The sequence below is a fragment of the Parus major genome, chromosome 1, assembly GCF_001522545.3.
Source record: "Parus major isolate Abel chromosome 1, Parus_major1.1, whole genome shotgun sequence".
Classification (NCBI taxonomy): Eukaryota; Metazoa; Chordata; class Aves; order Passeriformes; family Paridae; genus Parus; species Parus major.
In genome coordinates, this window is record NC_031768.1 from 88,852,239 (window position 1) to 88,864,286 (window position 12,048).

Genomic DNA, 12,048 nt, shown 5'->3' on the forward strand with positions numbered 1-12,048 from the left:
TGCAGAGGGAACACATAAGGACAGCACTACCTTCTAGGCACATAGTTTGACTAAAAACATCTTAGTCCTCTCAGACAGAGGAATGTGTTTTTATGTTAGGTATCCCTTACACACCCTGTCTCTGACATTTTCCAAGAAGCTGTTGGTCAGAATTACACCAGTGAAATTTAACCCTTCAGGGAACTGCAGTTCTCCATTTGACATGGGCAGAGCAGTTTTTGGACAACTTGGGTCAGGCCCTGGTATTGATTTTTTGTTTTTGTTAGACTACAAGGTCCAGTTGGTCCCAGGGATTAGGAAGTATTGGCCAGCTACCACTGTGTGCTTGGTGTTTGTTGTGCATGAGAATATCTTGAAGAACCGTCTTGATAAAAGACACTTAATGACCTTAGTCACTTTGAGGGGGGAGGGCTGGGGGCTAGGTTGGTGTATCCTCCCATTATTTGCCAGCAGTCTTTGCCCTCAGTCTTCATAATTCAGAATATTTTGCAAATTAATACATCCTTCTGATCTGCTGGATTTTGACACTGGACACCAACAACCATTCCCAAGATGGGCTTCCAGTGCTTTGCTGGTAAACACCTGGGTCAGGGAGTGCATTAGGAAGTGTAGTTAGTCTGCTGGGCTATATGATGTTATTTCTGTCCACCTGGTTCTTGAGATAATAAAGGTATTTTCAAGACAGACACGATTGCAGTGCTGACAGAACTGCACTGGTAGATATTGATATTTTTTTCCCCAGGACAAAAGCTCTTGATAAAATTGTCTCCAAAATTTGGGGAAAAAATGAACATGGGCAGGGACTTTGGGAGACAAGAAAAGAGGATTTACTCCCTCAGTAGGGAAAAACAGTGTAGCTGGAAGAGAAACCATGAAGAACAGAGACTATGGAAAGCCTGGAAGGATACCTGGAGCCTGAAAGACTCTGTGCACTCCAGGGTGCTTCTGGAGTCAGGGTCAGGCTAAGCTATCTCTCCTTTGAGAGGCAAAGCACGCCGGTGACATCACTGTGCTTGTGCCTCTGTTTCACAAGTGTCTATTTTGTCCCAGAAGATCTCAGGAGCAGATTCTGGCTCAGATGGGCTTCTTTTTCCCATAGGAGAAGGTGGTTGACAGGGCTGCCCTGATGGGAATGCCGTGTCAGGACAGATCCACACGAGGTGTGGAGGACTGTGTGTGTTCACAGCCCAGGGTGGCTGAGCACCTCCCTGTTTTGAGAGACAATGGCTTGTTCTGAGTGCTGCTGCTTCCTGCTTCCCTTCACAGGCAGGTGAGGCTGAGGACAGATATTGCCAATACAGCAGTGTCCAGTTCTCATCCCTGCAGATCACTAGCATTCTCATTTGTGGTGCTTCTCAAGCACCTCTTGACATCATTAGTACAGATGTGGGATCATAAGGCTGGAAAGATCTCCTGCATTTTGGGTCAAACCCTAAGAAAAGCTTTCATCTGTTTGAAGTTGCTGGCTGCCTACACCTCTGTGGGATGCTCTGTCAAACTTGGCTGCTGGTCAGCTTGCCACAACTCCACCTTCTCCTTCACTGATAGCTCCTGCACCATTCCAGTGACACTGAAATAAGGTGTGAACTTCCCAGCAGGGGAACTCTTCTGTAGGGTACCAGCTGCTGGGCCCAGCAAAGCTGGTAGCACTTTGTGCCTGCTGTTGCCTTCTCCTCAGTGAAGGCAGCTGATGTGTCCCAGGTGCTCACCAACTCTCAGAGACCATGTGGGACCAGATCCTGCTGTCACATTTGGCTGGATTTGCTAATAAATTCAAGATTGATAAGAGCTGGGCAGATTGTGTAGTCACAGACCCTTGGTTTCTTTGGGAAGTATCCTGAGCACCTCTTGGGGTTTTTCTGCAGCATGAGCTGCTCAGAAATGAACGTGGTGTTGGCCTGGGGAATGGGACTTGCCCTGGTCATGCTGGGGCTGCCTGTGCCTGAGAAGCAGATGTGTTTTTCCAACATGGAAGTAACCTGATTGTTGACTGTGCAATGGGGTGTGCTGTGGCTGACCTGGAGTTAACTGGTGCAGAAAGGGGACACCTTGTCTGCCCACTGCACACAGCTGTAAATCAGGTGTCACCACAGCCATTAACCAAGTGTCACCGAGGGCAGCAGGATATTTCTTAATGTGCATTTCCCACTGGGCCACTGTGGCTTAGAGCTGTTCTTAGCTTCTTGTACTGTACTGCTAAATTATGAGAGGCTTAATAACAATCAGCAGAATGCTGACAAATAATGACGATTTTTTTTTCCAGATTATCATCACTGACCAGTACTGATTGGTCTTGATTTTAACCTCTGGTTATTGCGGAGAAAGTAGTTTGGTTTCTTTAGGTGCTGGACTGTTCCCAGTTCCTCTGGGTATCCTCAGCTCTGCATGTCAGGGCTGTTCACTCCCACTAACCACCCAAACTTGCTGGAGATAGCTACAAACTATCTGTCAAAAATCCCCTTTTCCCATCCTCCCTGGAGCACAGTCCAGATGTAGATGCCAGGATACACAGGTTCCCTTTAGGGAAACTGAACGTGGTGGCACAAGCTGCCTTCCCTTTTCTACTCTTTTACAACCTCTCTGCCTTTCTCAACCTGTTATGCTCAAAAGCTGTTCATCCTGCCCCCAGCCTCATCTGAGACCAAACCCAGAGGAAAGACCTGCAGGGTCCTGCAGGTGCCAGTTTTGTTCCTTTACATGCTCCGAAGTGCACCACACTGTCAGACCTGAGAGCAGCAGGAGCTTGCCTCGGGGGGCAGAGGTGGTCTGTCCTGGAGGAGTTCAGTGGGATTAAACAGCAGTCAGAAAAGGGGCTGCTGAGAGCACGGCTGAGCTTGCAGGAGCCTCAGCACAGCACAGAGCACAGCCCCTCAGTGATGGGTAAGCTGCAGGTCTCCTGGGACATCTGTGCACTCTAACCCCAGGATTAGATGGCTACCAAACCACAAGCTGTGCTATTTTTTGTCTTAAATAAGACATATTTCTTAAATGGATGTGTAGAAGGTCTCTCCTGTTGCCCCAGTGTCTAACCAGGCCTCCCTGCTTATGACTGCCCTGAGGAAGGGGTGGGGAATTGAGATGCTCAGTGTTTCCTCGTTCCTGAGAGTTCAGTGCTTGGGCTCACCTCTCCTTAGCTGCATTCAGTTATTTAAGCAGGACAACTTGTGAGGATGTATCATGCAACAGGCAGGGGCTGTGCTGAGCAGTGTGGGACCTTCAGGCACCTGGTGTTTGACTTGTCTCCATAGATGCTGTGACCATGGCATCCCAAGGCCAGGTCATTTTCTGGAGGTATGGTACTATCTGCACTTGCCTTGGCAGAGGGGAGGGAGGCAATTGCATTTTTCATTCTCTTGGGATGTTTCACCCTGCTGCCAGGAGCTCTCAAGACAGCAGTTCTTTGCAGCTTGACTGTACTGCACTCACTCAAGCTACTTAAATACCAAGCAGAGCTTGTTTTATACTATTTGTAAGGCCATGTATGTATCAGACACCAATGTGCAGGTCATCAACTGTAGTCAAGATGGAGATGCATGTCCTAGAACTCTGCATTTGCTAGAATTTGCTATCCTAGGGTTGAATGTTGTGGTAGATTGGGATAGCAATGCTTGAGGAAGGGTGTATTTCTGCTGTTGTATTTTGGGGGTTCAATGGCCTGAGGAGGGCACCCTACTTCTGCTGGTCCTCAGACAGTTGCTTGTGTTTCTATCACATCATCTTGCTGTAGGGAGAAATAAACTATCCTCCAGAAGTTTTCTTTCAGGAGTAAGAGCCAGGAAAACATTCCCGAAGTGTTTTGTGCCTCTCATTTCAATGACCCCATTTCCTTTGGAGCTGTTGACCAAGTGCTGGTGAACTACAGTTAGAAAAAGAAGTCATAAAAATGTGTACCCTGTACCCTTATCTCCTGATTAGTTGAAAATAACCCCCACCAGGTGGATAAAATGGCAAATTTTTCATCCTTTAGTGAATATGGACTGAACTCTTATCTAAACCTCACTGCTTGAACAGAGACAGCAACAGGCTGGATGGGGACAGAGGTTCCAGTGGTGTGTGAGACAGTCCTGATAGCGTTTATTTTGTGCAAAGGTTTCAGCTGTTACCAGTATCTGTCCCACCAGAGTGGAACAGCAGTGGGGAGAAGGACAGGCCACGTGTGAACAGAAGAGACCTCACACATGAGCTGTGTCGCATGGAGCATCAAGGAAGGACTAAATAGCAATATTATCTTCACCTTTTCACTGCCAGGAGTGAGGCTGCCTGTAGACACAATGTCAGAGTGTAAACATTCTCTGGGCATGTGTTTGGAATGCACCCAATAACCAGCTCTGTTATTCTCAGCCAGCCTTTGTTGGGGAAATGGAATTACTGATGGGTGTGAAAAAATGCACATCTATCCCCTTGCTGCTCTAAAAACCTTCCTCCTGCTCTGCCAGTGCCTCTGCCTGCCTTGCCAGGCAGCAGGTTACTGGGAGAAGGAGGCTTCCTTCAGGGATGTTTGCTTTTCAGGCTAATCCTGAAATACAGAAACAGACCAGAGAGAGGGGTGAATTTCCCAGGAAGTTTCAGAGAAGCAGTGGGAGATTTCTGCTGATTTCAGGTTAAAAAAAACAACCAAGGAAACAAAACCAAAAAAATCCCCAACAAAAACAGCAACAAAACCCCCTGAAGTGCTGAAGAAAGTTGGGTTCTGCGATCATCAGCTGTATATTGGAATAAAAACCCTGTTGGTTTGGGTTACCACTGCCATTTTTTTCCACAGTAAATTTTGATATAAGGAGGAAGACAAGGGACCTTCAATATCTTAATCTTCCAGGTTTTTTTTACCCTCCTGAGGGGTCAAAGCCCATTCCTGAGGGAAAGCTTAGTCCAAGTGGAACTAGAGATCTGGAGGTTTAGGACTGCTGCCTGTCGCAACCAGGCTGTGAGCCTCTCCCTGTCCCCAGGCTGTGGGGTTGGCAGCATTCAGGCAGGGAATGAATGGATTAATTTAATGCCAAATTTGATTCTAGTTTGATTCCGAGTTTGGCTGGTGAGGAACAGGAAAAATAGGGTAGGAGGTAGAGAGCATCCCACAGGCTGCCAAGTCAGCACTGGGAACTGAGGCTGGTGTCAGGGCTCCGACTGGTGCAGCCTCAGCCACCTACATCAGTCTGTTTCTGTGCCTTTGAAACACTGGAGGTACCAGAGGTGCTGATGCACAGAAAATTGCTTTTTGCTTGAAGTGGACTACTGCAAGACACAGCTACCACCAACATGTGGCTAGGATGCCAGGTTCCTCTCCTTCACTCTGCACTCCAGATCTACTTGTTACACACGGTGGGCACACAGCAAATGTTTGTAAGGATCTTGTGATTCCTGGATCTTGCAGTTTCTGCAGAGGAAACTCAAGAGGGACTGATTTCTCCTTGTCCCTTACAAGGGATGTTGAAGTAGGCAGTGGCATCTGTATACTCAAAATTGCCATTCCCCCTGTGACAAATAAGCAGCTTTTTCAATCAGCCCTGCTGGTGCTCTAGCAAAGCTTTGCAGCTATGGGGGCAGGTGGCACCAGCACAGGACCAAAAACATTGGTGTGGTCTGTTTGTGCTGGTTTGTGTTTGTGAATAAGGTGAAGATGGTTTTGGATAGAAGAGTGTGAGGGCAGAGGTGGTGTTCAGGCCAGAGGGTCCTTTCAAGGACCAGAGGCAAGTGTGGTGGCACTTGAAGCATTCAGGGACTGCACAGGAAGACATCCTGGCTGCTTGTCCCCCTGCCATACCTCCTAGCATTTACTGTAACCCTCTGGCAGCATCCCTCGGTCTGAGCACTTTTTTCCCTGCCTGTCCTTGGGAAGAAGGATTGTATGATATTGCAATAAAGGTGAGTCACAATTGTTGTGTGAGAGCACAGTGTGGCTGCTGCTTGCTTTGTGCTTCCCAGGCGTGGGAGCTGAGGCTTGTCATGACAACCGTGGCTGAGTTTATAGCAGCTATCTTGCTCTGGGATCAACTCCCAGAGTGGAAATTGGTAAAACTCCTTAAGGAGATGGATGTCATTCAACATCCACAAGACACTTGGCATCTTTCCCAGGACAGGAAAGCACAGGCTGTCCCACGGTGAGCCTGGCTGGGACCTGGAGTGACTTGGGATTGAGTCCCGTGGGGAATGCCAGGGCTTTGCTGGAAGCTGTCTTGCTGCAGGATCCACAGGAGCCACCAAAGTCCCCATCCTGCAGGCCCTCAGGGGAGGCAGCGGCTGGGTCCCCAGCTGTCTGGTGTCCATGGCTGGATGATATTCATGGCTTTTCTGCCAGCCAAATGTGACATCTCCCAGCTCTGGGGGCATCTAGGCAGACCTTGGTGTGGATGTGAATGTGTATATGGATTTGTACAAACCCTTATCTGGATATACCACATACTTTGGTGAAATAGAGTTCTGATCTCTTCTGAGCATGTGCAAGCAGGGTTTCCTCAGACAACTTCCCAACGGCTTTAAGGATGAGAGTGCAAGGGAGACAGTGGGAGGGCAAACAAGTCTGTAACATCTCCCTTTTTCTCTATTCCCTCTTTCAACCCACCTTAGCTTTCTCCCTTCCCTGCTGTTCCCTCTGGGAGAGGCTTGTTCACACGGTGCAATTCTCTTGAGTTCCTTATCAGCCCTGTGATCGTGGCATCTGTGGAAATTGAGCAAGTCACAGATGCAGGCACACATCAGTGGTGGGAGGAGTCCATGGTTGCAGGGACACTGATGGACTCTCCTGCGGGAGGCTGCCCAGTGTGTTGGCAAAGTGTGCTGCAAAACAGCAAATGCTGCTGAAGCAGAGCAGCTGGTTTTGTGTGGGCAGCAGGGCTGTGACCTCTCACAGCCTGCAGCTCTCTGGGCTTCTCTGTGAGGAGTCTCTGTGAGACGGCTGGGCATGAGCCTCAGGATGGACCTGTGGGTTTTGTGGGGAGCTGCCTCAGGGCTTGCTCTGTCTGGGAGCTGAGTTTGCTGCCACAACCCCTCAGTCCACAGGAAAATGTGCTTGTGACCACATGACAGCTCCACTGGCTGTGGTGGGAGTCCATACCCAGCCAAGCTTCTGGGTCTGTCCAAGCTGGACTGTGCCAGAGAGGCTGTGCTTGGCAAGGCTGGAGCTGTGCTGATCCATGACACACTGCTTTTCTTCTCCACCTGTGTGGCTTGGCAAGTAGTCCTCTCCTCCTCAGTCTCTCATTCAACATTACCCATTTCCACATGGAGCATCCCAAATCCAACCACCTCAAAAAAAATGGCCCTGTTTCCAGACCCCTCCTGCACATGTACATGGTGTCTCCTGGGGTCAGGGGCCTCTCTGCTTTGCTCACTCCTTGGTCACTCACAAGCTCCAGCAGGGACTGCCTGACTTGCTTATGCACCAGGGAATGCAGAGAGAAGCATCCTGCACTGAGAGCTGCCTGCTCTCAAAGGCAAAGCCTGCATCCCCTGCCATATGGGTTCCTCACTGACATCCTCATCAACCTCCTCATCAACCTCCTGTTGATGACAGGTGCTGCTCACCTGAATGTGCATCACTATTATGGTCATGTGCTTCACCCATCTACCTCATTCTGGGTCTCTGGCTCACCTGCCTCCACCTCCTTCCTGCAGACAACTCTGCAGATGGATGGTACAGGCATGGGCTGTGAAGGAGGTGGGCTCTGAGCTAATGTTGTCCTTTCCTTTTTCCCCAATAGCATGACTACAGTCATTGTCATCCTGGCTGCAGTGATCACCCTGATCATTGGTTTTGGTGTCTCAGGTATGTGACTGCTCAGATTTCTTGCAGTTTCTGGTGGGGTGATGAACTTCTGCCCTGCCTCTACCTCCGTGTGTCCACCCCCTGCACAGGCTGAGGTGTGATCATGTGTGGAAGTGCCTCATCTTTAACACCCTTTAACAAAGGCTAGGCAGGTGTAGTGCAGCCTGTGCTGCTGGAGGTGTCAGCATGTGTCAGCTGAAATTTCCTTGGGCTTGGAGCTCCAAACCTACACATAAAGTCCTGCAAATACTCTGCTCCTCCCAGACAGGATGAGATGATGGGATGGTATTTATTATGAAATCAGAGAGCATCTGCCAGGATGGGACACCTTTCCCAGGTCTCTCAGAGACAACAAAAATGTGTTGCTTTGGTGTTGGGCAAAATACAGTTTTCTTGGAATGTGCTGAGTTAGGATGGGTAGGGAAGGGCTGCATGGGAAAGAGGGCCTGCTCTGGGAATTCCCAGGCTCACAGCTTAGGATTTAAGATGCTGACTTTTCTTAAATGAAAAAAAAATAATTGTATTTCAGTAAGGGGGAAAGAGCTGCTATTTCTCTGCCTTCCAATCACGCTTTTGTTGCATAAAGGAAGAAAACACAAAAATCATGCTTCTCTGGCAACTGCAAAGAGAAAGATCCCTATGCATATAAGTAAGCAAGAAAATACCACATGAATTCTTCTCAAACATGTAAGAAGAGCTACTTTTTGAAGCACTCTTTTGCTAATGAAATACGGTGCTTTATCTTGGCATGCAGTCCACAGGAGCTGCCCCTACTAGCAGCACTGGTAGCTGCCATCGGTGGCCTTGCCGTGTGCCAGTTCCTTTTCAGCCTCATGTCTGGTCCATGACAGCTACAGGGCAGTCTGGCCTTTCTCCAGGATTGCTGCCTTACCTTTCTCCAGCCTCCTTGCTCTCTCCTTGCAGGAAAACACTCCATCAGTGTGACGGCACTGACGTCTCCAGGGAACATTGGCCAGCGCAGCATCCTGGGCTGCACTTTTGAGCCTGACATCCGGATGGACAGCATAGCAATCCAGTGGGCCAAGGAGGGAGTAGCTGGGCTGGTTCACGAGTTTAAGGGTGGGAAGGACCACCTGCAAGGACAAGATCCGTCATTTCAGGGCCGCACGGCCGTGTTTGTGGACCAGGTGATCGGTGGGAATGCTTCCCTGGAGCTGAGGGATGTGCAGCTCTCCGATGCTGGCACCTACCAGTGCTCCGTCACCACAGCCAGAGGGAGTGGGGCAGCGGTGCTGCAGTACAGGACAGGAGGTGAGGGCTACAAGGAACAAAATCCTGCTGCAAAACATGTGCTCGTGTGCCTTGGTTGAACCTACCTGCACTTATGATGGTGCTGCACCTCTGAGTAGGTATTTTTCTGGCTTTTGCAAGGATATTTATGGCCTTACTCCATCTTTTGACATGCTTGTTCCAGGTAAGGTTATAATCTTGATAACACAGTAGCTTTTTCTCTCTAGAGTTAGGATACATGTCCAGCCAGAAGTGCTGCATAGTAAATATTGTAGCATATTTAATGTATTTTTCTCAGTTTTTCTAAAGTTTCAGTTTTTAAAAAATTACTACCAAAGCAACAGACCTCTGATATCATAGTTATCTGAAATGTTACATATTTACAAGTCATCCAGGAGAGATCTGGAAACCACCAGGTCTTCAGCCTCTTCCAGTGAGATGAATTTGGCTGTAATAACAAGTCACCTCCCAAGCAGCCACCTCATGTTGAGACTGATGGATGAACCCTTTGAGGGTCTCCTCCAGACTGCAGTCATTGCACCCTCTCTCTCATCCCTGAGGCCAGAACTGCAGCCCTACAGCTCAAACTGGGTGAGGAAAAGTCCTCAGAACTCTCCAAGTAAAAGAGGCTTTTGGATTGCAAATGTCCCCTATCCCTCCTTGAAGCCCTATGGATCTGCCTGCTTTTGTGTTTCTTGGTTGGGTGTTTAAAGTAATCCACACAGAAAGGCATTAGAAAGAAAATGTGAAATGGTGTAATGGGTTTTATTTCCAACATAGTAATGCCTGTTCTGTGTGGAAAGACAGACATGTTCCTTTTAGCTGATTTCCTTTAGCTCATCCTTTCACCAGTTCACCACCAGATCCTACCACCCAAAGCCAAAGCTGATGAATACTGAAGGCAGCTGTCCTGTGCTTTGGCTGTGCACAGCCCTCCTTATTCCAGGTCTGCAGGGGATTGCTCAGGATGACAAAATGGTCTCAAGTTGCACATGGGGAAGTTTAGATTTAATATTAAGAAAAATTTGCTCAGGGAAAGGGTTATCAAGCCCTGGAACAGGCTGTCCAGGGAAGTAGTGGAGTCCCCTACTATCCCATGAGATTTAAAATATGTGCATTTATGGTATAGTGGTGGACTTAATGCTGGGTTAACAGTTAGATTTGATTTTAAAGATCTCTTCCAACCTTAACAAATCTGCAGCTCTGTGAAGCTGTAGGTGTTGGTCAGGCCCCCTTCTCAGTGAGTGAAGAGGGTGAATCATCTTTCTCTCATTAATAAAAACTAAAAACCACTAAAGCTGTGCCACAACCTCAGCAGATACTGTCAAGCTGGATTGCTATGTTTAGATCCCTTGTAGTCATCCTCCCATGGCCCAACCTGTACAGAGCTCTGTCTGAGCCTGTTTCTGGCGTGGCTACAGGCAGTGCTGTGCTGCTAAGCAGCAAGCAGCCTAGAAATACCTGGGACTGGTAGATGCAGTGGGGTATTTCATGCCAGGTTCCTATCACTTGCCTTGTTTTGACTCTCTCCATTTTCCCTCCCAAAGCCTTCAGCATGCCCGTGGTGCAGGTGGAGAACAGCAGCCATGGGGACACACTGCAGTGCGAAGCCCCGCACTGGTTCCCCTGCCCTGCCGTGCGCTGGACGGCCTACAGTGACACTGGGGAGTGCCTGTCCCACACTGCCAACACCAGATACGAGCTGAACCCTGGAAACATCACTGTGAGGGTGGTTTCCCTCCTGCACAGCGTCACTGCTAATGCCACCTACACCTGTGTGATTGAAAACAGCATTGCCAAGGCTATGGGCAGCATCACAGTGACAGGTAGGGTTCAACACCACACAGAGATGACAGGCATGGGGGAGAGGAGAGTTTCAGCAGTGTTCCTAGTGCACCAGGGGGTTCCTGCAGCAGCTGTGTCAGTCAAGGATGGGTCTGAAAGCATGGCTATTCCAACCACTTCCCTCTGTCCCGGCAATGAAGGAAAGGGAATGAGTTTGCTCCTGCTGTCTTATATGCTTCTCATGGTATTGTAAGCTTGGAATGGGGACAGAACTGCCAGGGGACCAGAGAGACACACTTCAAAGGAGTGTACTGCTTGGAATGTTAACCAAACCCAAACCAACCAACCAAAACCCACATCATTTGACTCTTTAACCAGCTCAGCTTAGATCCCATTCGTGTACCAAACCAACAGGTCCATCAGTGGTTATTGATGACAATATCTCCGACTCTATCCCAATCTCTTTATTTAAAAGGCCATTTTACTCACAGAAAATCAAACTTTCCAAAGGTCCTGAGTATCTTCTCCTGTTCTACATGAGAAGGGCCATAATGCTTCTACAGCCAGGACTTCATTTGGTCTCCAGTACAAGAGGCAGGGTCCATCATCATCCATATTCAGAAAAATGAGAAGGAATAAATTCACAATTTATTTGCCTTCCCTGCTGTGTTCCTGCTCTGGTAGCCTCTCACTATTCTTCTGCTACAGATTTCAGCATTACAAAGGTGACTAACTTGCAGCTGGTGAGCCTGAATGCAGAGTCAGTGTCATCCTCCTTTCCAGCCTGTCACTGGATGCTTCTGCTTCCTTTGTACCTGCTGTCATTATAAAGCAATTGGAAACTCTGCTGGACCTGCAGGTAAGTTTGGGAAGGGAAACTCATATACGTACAATAGACATAGATCCTCTTAGGGACCTTGGCTACAGCAGCAGACCTACCTCAAGCCTGCCAGAATTGGAGAATGTGTCTTTCCCCTCTGCCCCTCCTTTCCCCATCCCCACCTTTAGGTGGGACACATGGCTTGTCCCTCCCACAGGCTTCTCCCGTCACTTTCTGCAACCACAGTGATCCTTCTCTTACACCATCAGCTGTCAGCTCTTACTTGTCCCCTCATCCTCTTTCCTTGCATCCTCTGAACCTGGGCTGCAGTTTATGGCTGCAAGGCAGTGTGGGCTTCTTCCTCTCTCTGCTCACAAGACCTGGTACAGTACAAGCCTTGCTTGCTCCCACTTTACTCACACAGCTCCGC

General features: G+C 48.6%; 1 protein-coding gene across 1 annotated transcript; it reads left to right on the forward strand.

Moving 5' to 3' along the window:
- The first annotated feature begins 5,943 nt into the window (after nt 1-5,943).
- Nucleotides 5,944-11,680, forward strand: VTCN1 (V-set domain containing T cell activation inhibitor 1). Its single transcript, XM_033514806.1, has 4 exons — nt 5,944-6,009; nt 8,614-9,034; nt 10,561-10,839; nt 11,483-11,680. The coding sequence occupies exons 1-4, from the start codon at nt 5,944-5,946 to the stop codon at nt 11,626-11,628; spliced, it is 912 nt and encodes a 303-aa protein (XP_033370697.1). The 3' UTR covers nt 11,629-11,680.
- Nucleotides 11,681-12,048: the final 368 nt, after the last annotated feature.